The sequence below is a fragment of the Camelina sativa genome, chromosome 5 (genome assembly GCF_000633955.1).
Source record: "Camelina sativa cultivar DH55 chromosome 5, Cs, whole genome shotgun sequence".
In the NCBI taxonomy this organism is placed as follows: domain Eukaryota; kingdom Viridiplantae; phylum Streptophyta; class Magnoliopsida; order Brassicales; family Brassicaceae; genus Camelina; species Camelina sativa.
The window spans coordinates 27,824,931-27,848,448 of record NC_025689.1 but is presented as its reverse complement, the minus strand read 5'-3'; the positions used below and the strand labels follow the sequence as shown (position 1 = coordinate 27,848,448).

At 40.2% G+C, this 23,518-nt stretch overlaps 2 protein-coding genes across 2 annotated transcripts in view; one reads left to right on the top strand and one right to left on the bottom strand.

Moving 5' to 3' along the window:
- LOC104789649 (LEAF RUST 10 DISEASE-RESISTANCE LOCUS RECEPTOR-LIKE PROTEIN KINASE-like 2.8) overlaps positions 1-15,575 on the top strand; it is a 42,327-nt gene extending 26,752 nt beyond the window's left edge. Inside the window, 7 exon segments of the mRNA XM_019245391.1 lie at positions 1,427-1,442; positions 2,894-2,898; positions 11,500-11,732; positions 11,735-12,003; positions 13,897-14,009; positions 14,422-14,691; positions 14,785-15,575. Of these exon segments, the coding sequence (XP_019100936.1) occupies positions 1,427-1,442; positions 2,894-2,898; positions 11,500-11,732; positions 11,735-12,003; positions 13,897-14,009; positions 14,422-14,691; positions 14,785-15,575 (1,697 nt within the window).
- Positions 23,039-23,518, bottom strand: part of LOC109132926 — a 1,115-nt gene continuing 635 nt past the window's right edge. Inside the window, exon 2 of the mRNA XM_019245390.1 lies at positions 23,039-23,055. Within this exon, the coding sequence (XP_019100935.1) occupies positions 23,039-23,055 (17 nt within the window). The remainder of the gene's footprint in view (positions 23,056-23,518) is intronic.

Here is a 23,518-nt window from a genome sequence, read left to right as displayed (position 1 = left end):
AAAGAGTATCTGGCTAGACAAGACATACCAGAGGGGAGCTCACCACCTCTCTATGACCCTCCCAAAGCATAAGGAGTATGCAAAGTCAAGCTAGGGACTTTAAACAAGCTCACTTGGGAGGAAGTCCCAAAGGTATTACTGTAAATATTTTTTTAGGATCCTTGTGTTTTTGATTTTCGTTTTTAGTTTTATTGTGTTCAGGAATCTACAGAAGGGAGTAAGAGCTCAACGCAAGTATCACTTCCATCGCTACCGTTCACCACCACTCGAGTCGGCATCGTGTGACTCTACCCATCCGGCGATCCCAGCTCGTTACACGACTCAACCGACACAACTCAATCCTCTGTTCCAAAGTATCCCGCTCGAGTCGACCATATCCCACTCGACCGACAAGCTCAACACACATCCCGTCATCGCTGATGTTTGTCACCCACGACCAGTTCTGACTTGATCCTTCCGAAGCTTTAGTTGCAGTCCCGGAGAACAAACACGCATTTCTCACCCTTCGACTGGACCCTTGTTGTTACACAACACGAGCTGAACGACTCGACTACCAAATCATCCACCTCGCTCGAGTCAACGTGCGTACACTCGACCCACATCGACCAACCAGGTGAGACCAATACTGCGGATCCCGAACATGGTGAAGGACAGAGCCAGTACCACGCACCAACTCCTTGGGCGAGCTCCGACTCCTTCTTCTACTACTGAGGTACTCCTACCTTCCATTGTATATACCATTCCATTTCTGCATTGTTTCTGTTGTGATTCTTAAATCCTCCTGCAAAATTTTCTTACACAGGAGACTGTGCATTTTAAGTTTGGGGGAGGGTTTGAGATGATGTATCTGATGTTGTGTTCTGTGATTCTTATTTCAATTTTTTGCATCATATCATGTTTGAGATAGCATCCATTTATTTGCATAGAAAAACCAAAAAAATTGAACATTTTTGAAAATTTCCACAAAAACAGAGTGTTCATGCAGCTTGCACTTGCATATTAGGATTGAGTCTAGTGTCATTCATATAGGGTTGTTGCATTTAGCATAGGGGTTGATGATGATCGGTAACCTTGGTAGCATGCTGAGTTCAATAGGATAGGATCAAGGCCCTTGTTATTAGTTCTTTGATGCATGTTGATTGAATTTGAAAATGTAAGATTGAAGCATGTTCTGAATTGACGTCATTCCCTATCTATCTGAACCTAATCCTGACTTGCAATTATCTTGTTATGCATTGAAGTTGAACTCATGGATACCATATACATACTTGGATTGTCTTTCACATTTTTACCACCCTTGTCAATCCAAGTAGCTGATTCCCATCTTTGGAACAGTTCCCCGCACCCTTAACCAACCGATCTTTCAAGCCAATTGTATTCTTGAGTGTCAGGCCTTTTCCGAGTTGAGCTTGCTAGAAAGTGTTAGGTTCTAACCGACAAGAGTAGGATCCTGTGTAGTTCTAGTTCGCGTTATCCGGACTAGTAGGACTAGGTGAGAACTTGATATTGGGTATTGGGTATGGATTTGTGCAGAAAAGTAAAGGGTAGAAAGTCTTAAGGAAGGGGATGTGTTTTCAAAGTTTACACGTCTAGTAAAGGATTTGGGGTGAGCAAAGTAAAAAGAATAATTGGTTCTGGGCATGAAAATAAAAAAAAATTAGACAAAGAAAAGAAAGTAAAAATGCTTAAGATGTCTAGAGTCTTCAGAAGAAAAGAGAATGAACCATAGTGATATTAGAGTTTTCCCAATCCGCTAGAGTGATAAGAAGTGAACTCTTCCTAAGACCAAATCTAAAGAATGAAAGAATGGGTTTGAGATGAAGTTTCTGATGAAGGGTAGAGATAGGTCCAACTTCGGTTTGGAATGTTCTTTGGGTAGACAGGGCGCTGCTCTTGTATGCATCAGTTGGTTTCAACCTTTAGCCTTCTCTTAAGCTCAACTCTTTTCATGAGAGAACCTTGTTATGTATCGATGGAACCACTTGAGAAAGAGACCACATTTGTCTCTAACCTTTCACCCTAGCCAAATGAGTTCAATGACACTGCATAGCTTGATTCATGGTTCTTTGTTAATAAATGTTAAAGGGGGTGATTGATAGGATTGCATGTGTAGATCAAGCGAATGAAATTCCTTCACCATGCATCATAGAACTAAAAACAAGGACCTTGATTCTAACTACTCTATTCAGTATGTTTTAGGTTCTGAGACCCCATCTTCACACCTCTTCTCCATACCTTGTTCTTGATCGTTTGCTTGAGGGCAAGCAAAGAATAAGTTTGGGGGAATTGATATGTCTATATTTTGTCTCTGCTAAGCATGTTTTTGTCACGCATCTAGTTAGGATAACTAATTGTTTTGCATGAATTTCTACTCTCTTTTGTACACTTTTCATATTTAGGTAGTTCTTGCATTATCTTCGCATACATCGTGCATTTTGGAGTATTTCAGGTATTTAGGAGACTTTGGAGCCAGGCTGTCTCGAGTCGCGCCATCACTCCGTCATCACACATCCGCTCGGGTCGCGCCATCACTCCGTCATCACACATCCGCTCGGGTCGCGCCATCACTCCGTCATCACACATCCGCTCGGGTCGCGCCGTCACTCCGTCATCACACATCCGCTCGAGTCGCGCCATCACTCCGTCGTCGACTACCGTTTGAGCCGACGCCATCACTCACTCGAGCCACTTCTCGTTCGCACATGTCAGGATAGACGTTCCATCTTACACGCTTCAGGAGATTCTAAACCAACTCTTCATCTTGTCATTTTAAGTGTTAGGGGTTTTATGTCTTTACTATAAATACGTTTTGTTAAGTCTCCGCGACAACATCTTAGTTTTTATCTCGTTTTTATTTTGTAAGGTTTCCCTAGCCACCAAGAACCGTTCCCAGACTTTGTATTCAGATATCTTTTGATACATTGAGTATTTGCATTTGATTTCTTCTACAAACTTGTTTATCTCATTTTTACCTATCTAAGAATGCTTGTTTCAATGTTTTCTGAGTTTGTATTGTTGATGATGATTTCCGGATCTGAGTAGTGCGTTAGTTCTTGAGGATGGGATAGATTAGGTGGAGGATCTTAGGATGTAGGGTGTTTAAGCTTGATTTGTATGATTCCCTTCTGGACTAGAGTTAGAATTACTAGTTTCTCTCTGATCAATTGGAACTAGGTTCGAGACATTTCCACACCCAAAAGGTGTTCGATGAAATGTCTGACCAACTAGTGCCAGAGACTTACGTTCCTAGCCTAAGAGATTAGTTGTCTAGGATGTTTGTTGACGTGAATGAACTTGTTTGTCATGCCTGCTCGACCACGTTTCTCTAGCGAGAGCTAGGTATGGAAGTGGTTGAGTCTGAGTAGCTTTTACCAAGAGATTGGATTAGCTAAGTTGTGATGTTCATTGTTTAGGGATAGATTGCTTGTGGCATGTTAAACACTCTATAGACTAGGATACTCCACCGACATCAATTACTCTCATCCTTAGGACTTTTATCTTTATGATTGATATTACATTCCTGAGATTGTTTCGCTTCTTGCTTTTTAGTTCATGCTTAGACTCGTTTCTGTTTTTATTAATTTTCATTTCTTGTCTTGCATTCTCGTTTCTAGTTCCAGAACACATTTCCGTTTGCATTTTTGTCATTCTAGGATTGTTAGAAAAAACACTCTTTTTGAATTGGTTTGACTTGTGATTCCTTGATTGCATCTTGATTGCTAGCAACATCCCATTTGGATTGACACCTTAAATACTACAACACTTAAGGTTAATTGAACCTGCTAGGATAAGACACACAAAAACCTAGTATCAGGTATAGTGACTTGGTTTCTTGAGGCTGCAGGCGTTGCTCTACAATCCGAGCCGTACCCACCACGCTGGATAGACGTAAACAACTTGCGGCAGCTACGCACTTTGGACTCGGGTTTGAGGAATGGATGATTGCTATACAAGTTTGTGCATCCTGCGGTCGGACCCTCGAGATTACTCCTCCCTTGCGTCGACCTGACTACAATCTTGAGGGGTGAGCATGTCGAGTTCATTCCCCCTGCGGATGCATTATACCACTCTGATGTGGAAGAGCAACATGTCGACGTCGCAGAACCAGGAGAAGATCCAATGGAAGAAGACGCAGTTGAGTACCGCCCTGAACAATTCTACTTTGACGAGTACACCGAACCGAGAATGAGCAGAGGGGTCAAAGCAGCTCATGACCGCCTCAACAAGCTTCAACAATGGGAGAAAGCCAGAGACAAGGCGCTTAGCAGCCTTTCCAAGACTGTCAAGAACCTCGTGCGTTTGTTTAGCTGCTCGACTTCTACAACCGCCGTCCCCAGGTTTGTCCCCGAGGATAACAGACCAATGCCAGGACGCCCTTCCGTGAACCTAGCGCGAACACCTTCTCCGAATCCCTCTCCAGCGCGTCAATCTTCATATGTGCCACGGCAGCGTCAGCCTACACCCGTCCCTTCACGCCATTTGTCACATGAATCTAGGGAGAGAAGGGGACAAGGTTCGCGTGGTTCAGGAGCCTCCTCAAGTCGTCGATCAGCGCATCGTTCTGCAGCTCATGCTGAGCAAGAGGTTGAGCAACAAGTTGGGCAGCAAGGTGATTATCAGCCTACGGATGTGGTAGTATTAGTCTCCGACCATGGCGACTCCAGAGTCGACGACATGCAGTGCGACGAGCAGCCGAGCACTTATCAGAACACGCAAGCGGTTGAGCAACAAGTCGACCAACCCGGTGAGACCACTCCTGCGGATCCCGAACACGGTGAAGGACAGAGCCAGTACCACGCACCAACTCCTTGGGCGAGCTCCGACTCCTTCTTCTACTACTGAGGTACTCCTACCTTCCCTTGTATATACCATTTCATTTGTGAATTGTTTCTGTTGTGATTCTTAAATTCTCCTGCAAATTTTTCTTACACAGGAGACTGTGTAATTTAAGTTTGGGGGAGGGTTTGAGATGATGTATCTGATGATGTTTTCTGTGATTCTTATTTCAAATTTTTGCATTATATCATGTTTGAGATAGCATTCATCTATTTGCATAGAAAAACAAAAAAAAATTGAAATTTTTTGAAAATTTCCACAAAAACAGAGTGTTTATGTAGCTTGCACTTGCATATTAGGATTGAGTCTAGTGTCATTCATATAGGGTTGTTGCATTTAGCATAGGGGTTGATGATGATTGTAACCTTGGTAGCATGCTGAATTCAATAGGATAGGATCAAGGCCCTTGTTATTAGTTCTTTGATGCATGTTGATTGAATTTGAAAATGTAAAATTGAAGCATGTTCTGAATTGACGTCATTCCCTATCTATCTGAACCTAATCCTGACTTGCAATTATCTTGTTATTCATTGAAGTTGAACTCATGGATACCATATACATACTTGGATTGTCTTTCACATTTTTACCACTTTTGTCAATCCAAGTAGCTGATTCCCATCTTTGGAACAGTTTCCCGCACCCTTAACCAACCGTTCTTTCAAGCCAATTGTATTCTTGAGTGTCAGGTCTTTTTCCGAGTTGAGCTTGTTAGAAAGTGTTAGGTTTCAACCGACAAGAGTAGGATCCTATGTAGGTCTAGTTCGCGTTATCCGGGCTAGTAGGACTAGGTGAGAACTTGACATTGGGTATTGGGTTTGGATTTGTGCAGAAAAATAAAGGGTAGGAAGTCTTAAGGAAGGGGATGTGTTTTCAAAGTTTACACGTCTAGTAAAGGATTTGGGGTGAGCAAAGTAAAAAGAATAATTGGTTCTGGGCATGAATTAAAAAAAAAATTAGACAAAGAAAAGAAAGTAAAAATGCTTAAGATGTCTAGAGTCTTCAGAAGAAAAGAGAATGAACCATAGTGATATTAGAGTTTTCCCAATCCGCTAGAGTGATAAGAAGTGAACTCTTCCTAAGACCAAATCTAAAGAATGAAAGAATGGGTTTGAGATGAAGTTTCTGATGAAGGGTAGAGATAGGTCCAACTTCGGTTTGGAATGTTCTTTGGGTAGACAGGGCGCTGCTCTTGTATGCATCAGTTGGTTTCAACCTTTAGCCTTCTCTTAAGCTCAACTCTTTTCATGAGAGAACCTTGTTATGTATCGATGGAACCACTTGAGAAAGAGACCACATTTGTCTCTAACCTTTCACCCTAGCCAAATGAGTTCAATGACACTGCATAGCTTGATTCATGGTTCTTTGTTAATAAATGTTAAAGGGGGTGATTGATAGGATTGCATGTGTAGATCAAGCGAATGAAATTCCTTCACCATGCATCATAGAACTAAAAACAAGGACCTTGATTCTAACTACTCTATTCAGTATGTTTTAGGTTCTGAGACCCCATCTTCACACCTCTTCTCCATACCTTGTTCTTGATCGTTTGCTTGAGGGCAAGCAAAGAATAAGTTTGGGGGAGTTGATATGTCTATATTTTGTCTCTGCTAAGCATGTTTTTGTCACGCATCTAGTTAGGATAACTAATTGTTTTGCATGAATTTCTACTCTCTTTTGTACACTTTTCATATTTAGGTAGTTCTTGCATTATCTTCGCATACATCGTGCATTTTGGAGTATTTCAGGTATTTAGGAGACTTTGGAGCCAGGCTGTCTCGAGTCGCGCCATCACTCCGTCATCACACATCCGCTCGAGTCGCGCCATCACTCCGTCGTCGACTACTGTTTGAGCCGACGCCATCACTCACTCGAGCCACTTCTCGTTCGCACATGTCAGGATAGACGTTCCATCTTACACGCTTCAGGAGATTCCCAAACCGACTCTTCATCTTGTCGTTTTAAGTTTTAGGGATTTTATGTCTTTACTATAAATACGTTTTGTTAAGTCTCCGCGACAACATCTTAGTCTTTATCTCGTTTTTATTTTGTAAGGTTTCCCTAGCCACCAAGAACCGTTCCCAGACTTTGTATTCAGATATCTTTTGATACATTGAGTATTTGCATTTGATTTCTTCTACAAACTTGTTTATCTCATTTTTATCTATCTAAGAATGCTTGTTTCAATGTTTTCTGAGTTTGTATTGTTGATGATGATTTCCGGATCTGAGTAGTGCGTTAGTTCTTGAGGATGTGATAGATTAGGGGGAGGATCTTAGGATGTAGTGTGTTTAAGCTTGATTTGTATGATTCCCTTCTGGACTAGAGTTAGAATTACTAGTTTCTCTCTGATCAATTGGAACTAGGTTCGAGACATTTCCACACCCAAAAGATGTTCGATGAAATGTCTGACCAACTAGTGCCAGAGACTTACGTTCCTAGCCTAAGAGATTAGTTGTCTAGGATGTTTGTTGACGTGAATGAACTTGTTTGTCATGCCTGCTCGACCACGTTTCTCTAGCGAGAGCTAGGTATGGAAGTGGTTGAGTCTGAGTAGCTTTTACCAAGAGATTGGATTAGCTAAGTTGTGATGTTCATTGTTTAGGGATAGATTGCTTGTGGCATGTTAAACACTCTGTAGACTAGGATACTCCACCGACATCAATTACTCCCATCCTTAGGACTTTTATCCTTTTGATTGATATTACATTCCTGAGATTGTTTCGCTTCTTGCTTTTTAATTCATGCGTAGACTCGTTACTGTTTTTATTAATTTTCATTTTTTGTCTTGCATTCTCGTTTCTAGTTCCAGAACACATTTCTGTTTGCATTTTTGTCATTCTAGGATTGTTAGAAAAAACACTCTTTTTGAATTGGCTTGACTTGTGATTCCTTGATTGCATCTTGATTGCTAGCAACATCCCATTTGGATTGACACCTTAAATACTACAACACTTAAGGTTAATTGAACCTGCTAGGATAAGACACACAAAAACCTAGTATCATCATAAGATTGCTCCCAGTTACCAATAAATCATCAACATAAACCGCAACTAAGAGCAACTCTTTATCATTTGATCTCCGATACACAGAAGCTTCTTTAACGCATCTTTTAAAACCCATCTCTTTCAAAATCTACGTACACGGCCTCCTTTAACTCACCGTGTAAGAAGGCTGTCTTCACATCCAAGTGATGGATTTCCCATCCATCTGCTGTAGCTAAAGCAATCAATAGTCGAATGGTTTCCAGGCGTGCCACTGGAGCGAATGCTTCACCAAATTCTACACCACTCTCTTGTACATAACCCTTTGCCACAAGTCTGGCTTTGTACTTATTTATAGAGCCATCAGCATTCCTTTTTAGTTTAAAAACCCACTTAAGACCAATTACCTTCACACCTCTTGGTCTATCAACAAGATCCCATGTCTTGTTTTTATTGATAGATTCTATCTCCCCTCTGCACGCAAGTCTCCATACTAGCTGATTCTTAGCTTCCTCGTAAAACCGTGGTTCATTATTTATTAGTAACAAAAGAGTTTCACTCTCAATTGTAGCTAAAAGCACATAGTCTTCATATCGCTTCGGCTTATGAATCTCACGAGTAGATCTTCTTAATGGCTGCTGCGGTTGAATGTCTTGTGTAGCTATACCCTCATTATCTTCTGCATTTTCTTGTGATGTAACACTCTCTGTTTCATCTTCCTCTACATTTTCTGCATTATTTTCAGTCATAACAAGACCTTCTCCAGCATCCTCAACATTGCCCCATCGCATGTGAAACATTCAAGGTTCCCTATTAGTTTCATCTTTTGATGAACTCCAAGACCACTTATCCTTTTCACTAAAGACTACATCACGGCTAACAATAATTCTTCGAGTAGAAGGATTAAACAATCTGTAAGCCTTCGATCCTGGTTCAATCCCGAGATGTAGCAGTGGTTGTGACCTGTCATCAAGCTTCTTTAGGAGTGCATTATCAATCTTTGCAAACGACACACAACCAAATACCCTTAAGTGCTCGATATTTGGCTTTCTTCCTCGCAATTTCTCATATGGTGTCATGTTGTCAAGAGCTTTAGTAGGCACCCTGTTTATCAAATATGTAGCGTGACGAACTCCTTCTCCCCACAGATAGTTAGGAACCTCCATACCTTTAAGAAGACTTCTTGTCATCTCCATTAGAGTTCTGTTTCTCCTCTCTACCACACCATTTTGTTGAGGGGTGTAAGGAGCTGTTAAATGTCTTGTAATCCCAGCAGATATACAGAAATCATTAAACTCACTTGATGTAAACTCTCCCCCTCTATCAGTTCTCAGGGTCTTGATAAGATTTCCAAGCTCTTTCTCTACTACATTCTTAAAACCTTTGAAACTTCCAAAAGCTTCACTCTTCTCCTTTATCAAAATAGACCACATGTACCTTGAGTAGTCATCAATAATCACAAAAACATACCTGTTATTTGCGAGTGTTGCAGGAGAAATTGGACCGCACAGATCAGCATGTAGTAGTTCAAGTGGTTTTGAGGCTCGAAATTGTGTGGCTTTCGGAAATACATGTCGTGTCTGCTTGCCAACTAAACAGGATTCACATAGCAACTTTTCATCTCTCACATCAGTTAAACCAAGAACCATTTTCTGCAGATACATTGCCTTAATCGTTTTGAAACTAATGTGACCAAGTCTTGCGTGCCACTTCCAGGTGTTGTCTTCAAGACGAGATAGCAGTGATGTCGGTCTTCCTATCTTGAGACTGATCTTATACAACCGATTTGCAAAACACATAACTCTCACCAGAAGTCTATCACTTGGATCATGAACTGTCAGATAGTCTATTCTCATTCGAACGTCGCAACACACCTCAGTTGCTTGTCCTAGGCTTAGTATGTTGCTCTTGAGGTCAGGGATAAAATATATATCAGATACCAGAATCTGTTCTCCATTCTTGCTTTCAAATAATATTGACCCTTTTCCTTTAATCTCCACACACGATCCATCACCGAATTTAACTTTTCCTTTTATGTTCTTGTTAAGTTCAGAGAAATACGTTTCATGTCCGGTCATGTGGTTAGACGCTCTGTTGTCTAAATACCACATAACTTCTTCTTTACTATAGTTCTTAGGGATAAGTTTATCTTCATTCAAGAAGACAACTTCATGCATATACAGAGTCTGATCAGCCTTCTCTGTTTCATCTGTTTCGACCTTATTTGCTTCCTGCAACTTTTGAAATTTCTCGGGACAAGCAGAAGTATAATGTCCGACCTTGTCGCATCTAAAACAGGTTATAGACTTTTCTTTCTTCTCTTGAGTTTGGTTTTGATTTGTGTGGCAATCAGTTCGATCTTGTCCATTATACCTTCCTCTGCCTCGTCCTCTACCGCGACCTCTGTAGCCTCATCCTCCTCGACCATGTCCTCGACCTCGAAAGTTGTTAGAGTTCGAGTTGTAGGTTGACTGCTGCTGATAGTCGTTGGAGTTACTGAACAACAATTTCCCTTGTGTGTCTTCTTGCTTATCTTCTCCTTGTATTCTCTCTTCATAAGCCTTGAGTCTTCCAACTATCTCTTGGAAGCTAGTAGTATTGAGATTCAATANTAACAACTTCAAGGTAATGTTAATGTGTAAAAGAAACGTCAGTATTCCAGTGTCTGGGTCGGCATTGGAGACATTGCAAAGACGTCCCACTCTAGATAATCTAAGGGACAATTTGAAAACTATACTATATTTGAAAAGAAATTTGAAAATTACACTTAATCTTATAGTTATTTGAAAACTACACATTTTGGAATGAAAATGGACAGAAATACCCTTATTACNTAAACTTATTCCTTGGCACACTGTTTAATAGTTTCTTCACCATTCTAGGTTCATCGATCGTCTGTCCAAGTGACGTTGCTTGTGTCGCGATTTCAGATAACTTCCCTGCAAAGCTATCTATCTTATCTGATTCTCCCATCCTTAGCTTCTCGAAATCAGACATTAGGGTCTGCAAACGTGCCTCCTTGACACGATCGGCTCCCATGTTCCTAGACTTTATCGAGTCCCAAATCTCTTTTGGTGAGGCAAATCACCAACTTGTAGTATTAGAGATTATGGGATCGACTAAAATAACAACGCAATCGCAACATCGTTCTTCTCATCATCTGTTGAACCTGTTTCTATTGTCTCCCAAACCTTCTGTATTCTCAAAATCACCTTCTTCTTCATAGACCATACGGTATAGTTTGTAGCAGTGAGCTGAGGGCACTGAATGGAGACCGACTTGTCCATATCCTTCTGACGAGTTCTGGTTGCTAATTCACTCATGGTTTGTATCAAGTCCTATCCTTTGGATTGATCAAACATATCAAGCTCTGATACCAAATAAAAGGATTAAGAGAAACTTCAAATATAAAGAACAACTATCTTTATTAATGTGTTTAGAAAATATCCTCTCAAAACTAAACACTCTCAAAGCTCTCTCTTAATCTCATGGCTTATGTCACAACTCAACATAGCCTTTATATCAAAACACAAATCCTAAACCTATTAGGAAAACACCAATATTTAGATTACTCCTAAATATTTTTTGAGCTTATCTTCTTTCTTATTCTTAACAGTCCATTGTAAGAATAACTTGGGCCTTAAGGTTCAAAACTTATCCAACAGGGATCAGATATATCTAGATTACCCCTTTTGGATACCAGGCAGGGAAAACTGTGGCCACCCGGACTTCAAGCTCGACTGTAGCAGAGGATTCGCGGAGTTTAACATCGCCTCTATAAAGTTGAGAATTTTATCTCGTGAATATTATTCTACTATAAGAATTGCTAAATCAGACTATATCGGCGATCTTTGTCCCTCAAACCCAATAAATGTCCCAATTATCAATATCATCCTTCCATTCTTTCAACTCGCTGCGCTGCTGAGACAGAGCTGTTAACATTATACTACAACTGCCAGTTCCATTCGTCGGCTCTTTCTTCTACTATTTACGGTGGAGAGTTGGGTTGTGATGGGGGAAGAAGTTACTATGTGACGAGAAACCTCTCTTCTACTTTACTTTATGGGTTTAGAGGCCTTTTTAACAACTTCAAGGTAATGTTAATGTGTAAAAGAAACGTCAGTATTCCAGTGTCTGGGTCGGCATTGGAGACATTGCAAAGACGTCCCACTCTAGATAATCTAAGGGACAATTTGAAAACTATACTATATTTGAAAAGAAATTTGAAAATTACACTTAATCTTATAGTTATTTGAAAACTACACATTTTGGAATGAAAATGGACAGAAATACCCTTATTACTAAATAATTTTAACAATTAAATAAAAACAATAAAAACTTAACTTATATTTCAAAATAAATCAACTTTAAAAATAAATTACTTTTTAAAATTGTTAAATTCGGAATTAATTATTTAATAATTTAAAATTATAACGAAAATTATTTATTGTATTTTAAATAATGATTACATGAATAAATTTTTTATCTTAAAATTTTGGTTAAAGAAAAAGAATTTAAATATTTTTGTTGATATTATTTAGATTTAATTTTCTTTAAAAATAAATAATTCAAGATTATACAATTTATAATATATATATATATATATAAATGTTTTAGACTTATTTTAATCAAGGTTGATTTCTTTATAATGTCGATTTTTTGAACAATCGTTTTGTTTTTTTACTTCTGTTGACTTAATTATCTGTGTCATCGACTTATATTAGAACAGTTGACTTATGTTATGGCTAGTGGATTTATAACATAGTCGATTTTTTTAACTGTTGACTTATTTTTTTGTTCATCGATTTATATTTGTTTTCTGTTGATTTGTTTATTTATTGTTGACTTATTATATTCTACATTGATTTATTAATAAGGAAGATATTTTGAATGGTTGACTTAAGTTTAATTTTTGTCGACTTATTTATTTTTCCATCGATTTATTATAAAATTGTCGACTTTTTTTTTTGTTTGATTGTTTTTTTACAAAGTCGACTTTTGATGATGTTGACTTATTTGTTTTGTTTGTTGATTTATATTTTTTCCCGTTGATTTGTTTGGTCTTAGTAGACTTATTTTATTTTAAGTTGACTTATTAATATGATTGACTTTTTTAACTGTCGACTTATATTTTATTCCTGCTGATTTATGTTTTTTTCTTTGTTGACTTATATTAAAAAGTCGATTTATTTTTTTATTAATTGATTTGTTACATAGTCGATTTTTTTGAACTGTTGATTTATTTTCTAAAATCTCACAATTTATTATTATTTTATTAAAGTTAACAATTTTCAAAATAAATTAAAATATATAATTATTTTTCAAAACTTTTTTATTAAATGAAAAATAATATTATCTATTGATTAATTTTCTTTAATTTTCTTTTTTAATTTTCTTTATTGATTAATTTTTTCCATAATAAATTATTTCATCATTATCCAAAAAAAATTAATTTATTTTTTAAACTACTTCATCATCATTATCAAAAAAAAATTTTAATATCTAAAATATTTTCCATAATTTTAATTTTAAAAATTTTAATTTATTTTCCATAATAAACTACTTCATGATCATTATCAAAAAAAACTTTTTTAATTTTTTTTATTGATTAATATTTTCCATAATAAACTACATTCATCATTATCAAAAAAATTTCAATATCTAAAATATAAACAGTTATTTTTAAAAATAATTTTCTAACAATGATGAGTTTAATTATTTTATGTTTAATTTTTAATGTTTAATTAATTATTAATTAAGGGTATATGTTATTTATTTTATCTTAATTTAATTTTTTAGTTATTGATTAATATTATATATAATAAATTAATTCATAATTTTTAAAAAACAATACAGAAAATTCCGAATATCTAGTTTACATATTATTTTTAAAAATAAAATTTTCAAATAAATTAATTTAATTATATTGTATTTAGTTTAATTTAATTTGTAACCAAGGACAAAATAGTCATTTAGTTCAGCCCATAAGAGTACATTTCAAAGACTTAAAAGATTTAGTATAGAGTTCAAATTACCTATTAAGATTGAGGTATGTATTCTAATTTTTTCATAATCTAGTGATGGCTCTTGAACAAGGTGTTGAGCTTAATGTCAACTTAGATTGTTTGATGTGCATCCAATCTTCTGGTGCTTGTGGATATAATCAGACCTCAAGTAGCTTCGTCTGTTATTGTAAAGATGGAACGCATAACAGTACATGCCGACACAATGGTAAGATTTCTTTTGATTATTTACAGCAAATTCAAAGTTGCTGTCTTCGATTCCAACTTTCTTATTGGTGCTATTTGATGGTTGCAAGAACGAATATTGGGCACCAGATAGGTGCTTTAACTTTCTTGGAATGACTGTTTTTATCTTCCTAAAACCATTGTCTTTCTGTTTTTTTTTTGTTTCGAAATTAAATCAAATTTGGTCCTACGCTGACAATTTTTACTTATTTCATGGTTTCGCAGCGACGGCGGTCATATTTTATAGTTTGCTAGGTTAGTGTGGTGCTCAAAGATATTTCAAATTGTTTTCCATCTTCCTTGGTGTTAAAAAGTTAATAATTGAAAAGATTTTCTCTGCTCTTTTACAGCTCTAGGTTTATTAACAGGTGTTGTTACTATTTTCCTGGTGCTACTATGCCCTTTCTTCAGAGTCCAAATTTTCCGAAAGAGAAAAACATCATATGATCTGAGACTACAGAAAATGAAGGCTCTTATTCCACTCAAACACTATACTTATGCCGAAGTGAAGAAAATAACAAAGTCGTTCGCTGAAGAGGTTGGGAGAGGAGGCTTTGGAATTGTTTATAGCGGAACCCTTTCTGATGGTCGTATGGTTGCGGTGAAAGTTCTGAAAGAATCAAAGGGTAGTGATGGTGAAGATTTTATCAATGAAGTTGCCAGCATGAGCCAAACATCTCATGTCAACATTGTTTCACTACTTGGATTCTGCTGTGAAGGTTCAAAAAGAGCAGTTATGTATGAATTTTTGGGGAATGGGTCACTCGATAAGTTCATCTCAGACAAGAACTCAACAAATTTGGACTTATCGGCACTATATGGGATCGCGCTAGGAGTTGCGCGTGGTCTAGAGTACTTGCACTACGCATGCAAAACAAGGATAGTGCATATCGACATTAAACCTCAGAACGTGCTTTTGGATGACAACCTTTGCCCCAAAGTTTCTGATTTCGGACTTGCTAAACTCTGCGAGAAGAAGGAGAGCATCTTATCATTTTTAGAAACAAGAGGTACAGTTGGATACATTGCACCAGAGATGATCTCTCGACTTTATGGGAGTGTTTCTCACAAGTCCGATGTGTATAGCTACAGGATGCTGGTCCTTGAAATGATAGGTGCAAGGAAGAAAGAAAGATTTGATCAAAACTCTGCATCCGAGACAAGCTCAATGTATTTTCCAGAATGGATCTATAAGGATCTTGAGAAGGCAGACACTGGAGGGCTTATCGAGAATGGAATCAAAAGCGAAGAAGAGGAGATAGCAAAAAAAATGACAATAGTGGGTTTGTGGTGTATTCAGTCTTCCCCATCAAACTGCCCACCAATGAACAGAGTAGTAGAGATGATGGAAGGCAGCCTTGAACCACTTGAAGTGCCTCCGAGGCCTGTCTTGCAGCGAATTCCAGCCGCGCTGCTTTCTGAATCTTTTAGAATTTCAGAGGAGAATTCAAGCTCCTCCGAGATACTGTTATGCTCAACAAATTCCGAGCCGGAATCTTCAAGTTTGTGAATAGAAAATCGTGTGAAGGTCATATGTTTAGAGGAGAGATTCTAGACAGTTATGTTCGTAAATGTTATTTTCATAAGAAAAATAAAACACATTTGTAAAATCTAATTCGTTTCTTCCATGAATCTTGAGAATGTTGTGAATGTTGTGTTATTGAGTGTGATTTACAGAGATGATTACAGACTCATATATATACTGAGACATGGACGATTCTAGGCTATACAACATATGGAATGAAACAGAAACAAGGAATGTGAATATTGAGGTAGTTAAGACATGATACGATCGTATCGTTGACAGATATGACAGTGGTGAGGACGTGATACGACTGTATCCTTGAGAGATATGATTGTATCCTTAACATCCCCCCTCAAGATGGAGGAGTTTTGGTTACTCCAATCCTGTGACGTAGTTCAAGGAACCGTTGACGACCCAATGGTTTGGTAAGTGCATCAGCAAGTTGGTCGGTGGTGTGGACATGAGCAACACGAAGAAGGCCATTTTGAACTTGTCCCCTTATGAAGTGGTAGTCTATCGCAATGTGCTTCATTCGGGAATGGAAGACGGGGTTGGCACAGAGGAATGTGGCACCAACATTGTCACAATATATCACCGGAGGAGCAGTTTGTCGTATCCCAAGCTCGGAGAGGAGATTACATATCCATCTTATTTCAGATGCTGTGTTGGCTTCCGACCTGTATTCAGCCTCGGTGGAGGATCGTGCCACGCCATTCTGTTTCTTTGCTACCAAGATATAGGATTTCTACCTAAATAAACGATGTATGCATTGGTTGATACATAGTCATGGGAATCTCCTGCCCAATCTGCATCGGAAAAAGCATGTAGTGATAGTGGTGTTTTGGCAGAGAGAAAGAGACCATGTGTAGGTGTACCGGCCAGATAGCGTAGTATTCTCTTCGCAGCCTGCCAATGAGCATCGGTGGGGCGGTGCATGAACTGTGAGAGGCGGTTTACCGCGTAAGCAATGTCAAGCCGAGTGAAAGCTAGATATTGGAGACTGTCTACGAGCTTTCGATAAGGTGTCGAGTCCGAGAGAGTGTGTCCAGATGTAAGTGTGAGCTTTGGTGAGGATGCCATCGGTGTGAGGACTGCGTTGGCATCGGTCATGTTATATTGATGGAGAAGGTCAACAATGTACTTCCGCTGGGATAAATGGAGCCCGTGAGGAGTGCGATGTGCTTCGATGCCAAGGAAGTAATTAAGATCTTCAGGATCCTTAACAGAGAAGCGTTCAGCGAGTAAGGTAAGAACTTGTTGTATGTGAGCAGCATTGCTCCCAGTAATAAGAATATCATCGACGTAAACAAGGAGGTAGAGAAAGGCCTTCCCATTTTGAAGCACGAACAGTGATGTGTCGGCGAGGGAGTTCACTAAACCAAGACCAACCAGGTAGTTCTTTAGTTCGGTGTATCATGCGCGAGGTGCCTGTTTTAAGCCGTAGATCGCCTTATGTAGACGACAGACATGGTTCGGGAAGTCGGTGTTGACAAAGCCTGGTGGTTGCTCCATATAGACCTCTTCATCCAGTGTTCCTCGTAGGAATGCGTTATTGACGTCGAGCTGTTTGATAGGCCAGGACTTAGAGACAGCAACATCAAGAACCAGCCTGATCGTGGTTGATTTGATCACTGGGCTGAACGTTTCGGTATAGTCACGACCAAGCTGTTGAGTGTATCCTTTTGCAACGANTCCGACCTGTATTCAGCCTCGGTGGAGGATCGTGCCACGCCATTCTGTTTCTTTGCTACCAAGATATAGGATTTCTACCTAAATAAACGATGTATGCATTGGTTGATACATAGTCATGGGAATCTCCTGCCCAATCTGCATCGGAAAAAGCATGTAGTGATAGTGGTGTTTTGGCAGAGAGAAAGAGACCATGTGTAGGTGTACCGGCCAGATAGCGTAGTATTCTCTTCGCAGCCTGCCAATGAGCATCGGTGGGGCGGTGCATGAACTGTGAGAGGCGGTTTACCGCGTAAGCAATGTCAAGCCGAGTGAAAGCTAGATATTGGAGACTGTCTACGAGCTTTCGATAAGGTGTCGAGTCCGAGAGAGTGTGTCCAGATGTAAGTGTGAGCTTTGGTGAGGATGCCATCGGTGTGAGGACTGCGTTGGCATCGGTCATGTTATATTGATGGAGAAGGTCAACAATGTACTTCCGCTGGGATAAATGGAGCCCGTGAGGAGTGCGATGTGCTTCGATGCCAAGGAAGTAATTAAGATCTTCAGGATCCTTAACAGAGAAGCGTTCAGCGAGTAAGGTAAGAACTTGTTGTATGTGAGCAGCATTGCTCCCAGTAATAAGAATATCATCGACGTAAACAAGGAGGTAGAGAAAGGCCTTCCCATTTTGAAGCACGAACAGTGATGTGTCGGCGAGGGAGTTCACAAAACCAAGACCAACCAGGTAGTTCTTTAGTTCGGTGTACCATGCGCGAGGTGCCTGTTTTAAGCCGTAGATCGCCTTATGTAGACGACAGACATGGTTCGGGAAGTCGGTGTTGACAAAGCCTGGTGGTTGCTCCATATAGACCTCTTCATCCAGTGTTCCTCGTAGGAATGCGTTATTGACGTCGAGCTGTTTGATAGGCCAGGACTTAGAGACAGCAACATCAAGAACCAGCCTGATCGTGGTTGATTTGATCACTGGGCTGAACGTTTCGGTATAGTCACGACCAAGCTGTTGAGTGTATCCTTTTGCAACGAGCCTTGCTTTACACCTGCCAAGTGAGCCATTAGGATTAAATTTGTTTTTATAAAGCCATTTGCAACCAACAACATTATGGTGAGGCTGTCTAGGAACAAGATCAAGAGTACGGTTCCGAGCAAAGGCATCAATTTCGGTAGACATGGCTCCACGCCAGTTTGGGTCTTTCAAGGCCTGAGTCACTGTCGAGGGTTCGGGTGGTATGTAGGGGGATAAAGCGACAGAGAGGTTGAATTTTTGTTTGGGTTTGGAGATGTTATTTTTCCGGCGAGTTTTCATTGAATGTTGGTTATCGGTGACAACGGGTTGTGGTGCAGGTGGGGCTGGTAACGGGTTGACGGTCGGTGGTGATGGATTTGGGGATGTGGTTTGTGGAGTTGGGTTTGGAGGGTTGAGTGTCGGTTTTGGAGGTTGAGTGTTTGGGTTTGGTGATTTGGTAATTTGGTTTGATGTTTGTGGATTGGTGTGGGCTTGTTTTGATGGGCCTGTGGTGATGGATCGTCTAACATATTGTTTGAGAGGAGGTTGTTGTTCAGGTTGAGTTGTTTGAGCGTGGTGAGGGCAATTGTGAGAGTCATCAATAGTGTTCGTAACAGTGTCTCGTTCGGGGTTGACGATTGATTCCGTGATCACTGGCTGGTGACGATCTGAGCTCGGTGGTCCTGGCAGCGGTGGCGTTACGAGTGGTGACGGTGACGGTGGAGGAGGCTGGGTTGGGGGAGTTAGAGATGGAGGAGGTGGTATGAGTATAGCCGAGGGATGTAGTTGAGGTTCCGGAGAAGATGGTAGAGTTGCAGATGATGGTGGGGAGAACTGTTGAAACGGGAAGCTGCTCTCATCAAACTTAACATGGCGTGACACATATATTCGACCGGAACTTGGTTGAAGACATAGATAAGCGCTTTGCGTGAGAGAATAGCCCAAAAAGACACATGGAGTTGAGCGGTTTTCGAGCTTATGATTGGTGTACGGACGCAGCCACGGAAAACATAGACACCCAAACACACGAAGTTTGTCGTAGTTGGGTTCCGCGCCAAACAGCTTATGTTGTGGATTCTCCATGGTGAGGACTGGCGTCGGAAGGCGGTTTATGAGGTAAACAGCCGTAGCAAAGGCGTAGGTCCAATATTTGTGTGGCATACCGGCATGAGTGAGAAGCGATAACCCGGTTTCGACGATGTGACGATGCTTTCTTTCGGAGATCCCATTGTGTTCGGGAGTGTGTGGAGGTGAGGTGAGATGCGAGATCCCGGAGCTGGATAGGAATGATCGTAGAGCAACGAACTCACCGCCATTGTCAGAGTATAAGGTACCTATGCGTTTGTTGAAGCGGTTTTCAACATTGGACTTGAATGTGATGAATGTGTCACGGACTTGAGATTTAGTCTTGAGCGGGTAAATCCATGTGTATCGGGTGTAGTGATCAACGAGTATAAGGTAATATTTGAAGTTATCGATTGAGAGGATTGGGGAGGTCCAAACATCAGAGAAGATTATTTCAAGAGGGGAAGAAGAGACAATGGAGGTTTGTGAAAAAGGGAGTTTATGGCTCTTATTAATTGCACAATCAGCACACAACATTGTTTGTGAATCTGATTGAGAAAACGAAAGAGAGAATTTTGAAACAATTGTTTTGAGGATGGAGTGAGAAGGGTGGCCTAGACGTGAATGCCAGTCTTTGAGAGATGGTTTTGATGAGGGTGAGGCGAAGAAGGATTTGATGGTGGAGATGGAGACCGGCCACTCGTAAAGTTCACCATTAGTTTTTCCTTGGAGTAATAGGACCCCCAAGATCAGATCCTTCACCTGAAAGTGAGCAGGGAAAAAATGAACAGAGACATTGTTAGAGTTACATAGGCGGTATACGGAAACTAGATTTTTGTGGATGTTAGGTACACAATGGACATTGGTAAGAGATAAAGGTTTAGAGTTTGAAGGGAGGGACAGTGGACCAGTCTGGGAAATTGAAAGACCCGAACCGTCACCGATGAGGACTGCATCATCGCCCTGGTACGGTTGGTGTGACGCCAAATTACCAAGATCGCTGGTCATGTGATGAGTGGCGCCGATGTCAAGTATCCATGGATTTGTAATTTGTTGGTGTCCAAGAGCAAGGTTGGCACGCGGCTGCCAGGGGCGGAACGGAGAGGGTAGAATACCGCTTTGAGAGCCATAGGAGGGCTGTTGAAGGTGGGAGCAGCGTTTGGTGCTGTGACCAAACACCCCACAGATTTGACACTTGCCTTGGTACCCCTTGAGCATGCGGTTCTCTTGTCNTCCTTGGAGTAATAGGACCCCCAAGATCAGATCCTTCACCTGAAAGTGAGCAGGGAAAAAATGAACAGAGACATTGTTAGAGTTACATAGGCGGTATACGGAAACTAGATTTTTGTGGATGTTAGGTACACAATGGACATTGGTNAATTCTTGTTGTTGTTGTTGTGCCATGGTTGGTGTGACTGGAATGATTGTTTCCCGGAGTTAAACTTTGGACGATAGGTCGCAGCATGAGCAGAGATTGGTCCGGTTGAAGCGGTAGGCAAGGAGAGAGATAGAAGTTTGGCTTCTTTGCTGATGAGTTTTTCATGAACTTCAACAACGGATGGAGGAGTGTCACGCCCTTCCACTTGATCAACAACAGATTTGTAGTCTTCGGGTAAGCCACCAAGGATGAACTCAAGTTGGTCCTCAATAGCAAGAGGTTTGCCAAGAAGCGCGAGTTGGTCGAACCGCGTGGTGAGCACCTGCATGTACTCATCAATAGTCTTCTCACCTTTTGACGCTTGCTTAAGTTGCAGACGGAGTTGTTGAATGTGACCCCAGCTTGGATTTGCATAAGTGGAGGAGATTTGTTTCCACATCTCGGCAGAGGACTTGGTTTTGGAGACCAATGGTTGGATCGCTGGAGAGAGTGTGCCAAGAAGCCCACTATAGATCAGCTTGTCTTGGCGTCTCCACTTTGCGTACGATGGATTTGGAGTTGGCGGAGTGGTGGAGCCGATTGTTTGTTCTTGTGGGGCGGAGGTGCCATCGATGTACCCAACAAGATCGTAGCCGTCGAGGAGAGAATGAACTTGAAGGCTCCATGTGAGATAGTTTGTAGAGGTGAGCTTGGCGATGTTCATCATATTGATGTTAAGANCAAGTTGGTCCTCAATAGCAAGAGGTTTGCCAAGAAGCGCGAGTTGGTCGAACCGCGTGGTGAGCATCTGCATGTACTCATCAATAGTCTTCTCACCTTTTGACGCTTGCTTAAGTTGCAGACGGAGTTGTTGAATGTGACCCCAGCTTGGATTTGCATAAGTGGAGGAGATTTGTTTCCACATCTCGGCAGAGGACTTGGTTTTGGAGACCAACGGTTTGATCGCCGGAGAGAGTGTGCCAAGAAGCCCACTGTAGATCAGCTTGTTTTGGTGTCTCCACTTTGCGTACGATGGATTTGGAGTTGGCGGAGTGGTGGAGCCGATTCTTTGTTCTGGTGGGACGGAGGTGCCATCGATGTACCCAGCAAGGTCGTAGCCGTCAAGGAGAGAATGAACTTGAAGGCTCCATGTGAGATAGTTTGTAGAGGTGAGCTTGGTGATGCTCATCATATTGATGTTAAGGAGTCTTTGAGTTGAGTCAGCGATTTCTGCAGCAGCCATTGTAGAGAATGGAGGAAAGAAGAAAAGAATGAGATCTGGGAATAAGATCTGAGAACAAGAGAATGAGAAAGGAGATCGAAGAGGAAGAAACTGGGATGGCTGGAAAAGAAAAAATTTATGAGTATCGGCTTAGCTCTGATACCATGTGAAAGTTGTGAATGTTGTGTTATTGAGTGTGATTTACAGAGATGATTACAGACTCATATATATACTGAGACATGGACGATTCTAGGCTATACAACATATGGAATGAAACAGAAACAAGGAATGTGAATATTGAGGTAGTGAAGACGTGATACGATTGTATCGTTGACAGATATGACAGGGGTGAGGACGTGATACGACTGTATCCTTGAGAGATATGATTGTATCCTTNTGTGGGGCGGAGGTGCCATCGATGTACCCAACAAGATCGTAGCCGTCGAGGAGAGAATGAACTTGAAGGCTCCATGTGAGATAGTTTGTAGAGGTGAGCTTGGTGATGCTCATCATATTGATGTTAAGGAGTCTTTGAGTTGAGTCAGCGATTTCTGCAGCAGCCATTGTAGAGAATGGAGGAAAGAAGAAAAGAATGAGATCTGGGAATAAGATCTGAGAACAAGAGAATGAGAAAGGAGATCGAAGAGGAAGAAACTGGGATGGCTGGAAAAGAAAAAATTTATGAGTATCGGCTTAGCTCTGATACCATGAGAATGTTGTGAATGTTGTGTTATTGAGTGTGATTTACAGAGATGATTACAGACTCATATATATACTGAGACATGGACGATTCTAGGCTATACAACATATGGAATGAAACAGAAACAAGGAATGTGAATATTGAGGTAGTGAAGACGTGATACGATTGTATCGTTGACAGATATGACAGGGGTGAGGACGTGATACGACTGTATCCTTGAGAGATATGATTGTATCCTTAACAAATCTTTCTCTCTTTTTGTAGAATGAAAAACAGGGCACCAGTGTTGGGACAAAGTTAAGGAAGTATAAGTGACTGACAGATACGCGGAATGGTCTTTGACTTGTTCCACACTCTATATAAACGGAATGGTCTTTGACTTGTTCTGCACTCTATATCTCTCTGTAATATATTACATTCTCTCTGAAACTGAAACATAGGAAAAACAAGTTCATTACGGACGGGTCTTTTTAACTTGGAATGTTTTTTTGGGATTTTAGTAGGTCCGTCTGAGAAAATGCTAAGTGCCTCACTTTGAGGTCGTCCAAACAATAGAAAACAAAAACTAGATTTTTCTTCTCAAAATTGTGAGTTTTATATGAAAAAATTACACATCTATAAGTGTGGTCTAGCTAATTATTTAGAAAGTGTATAACTGTTTAACTAGTAAATATCACGATAATTTTTATGATTAAGCCACATTTTTGTATTTGTTGTACGAGTTTGGTAATTTTGATAGTTTGAGAAGTATCGCCCAACAGCTTAGATTGGTGGAAGAAACACGTTTTTGAAAATATGAGAGGAAGAAGAAGACAACAATAAATTGGTGATAGTGTGGATTCATACAAAAAAATAATCTCTAATTTCCAAAAGTTGTCAAATATTCTTAACT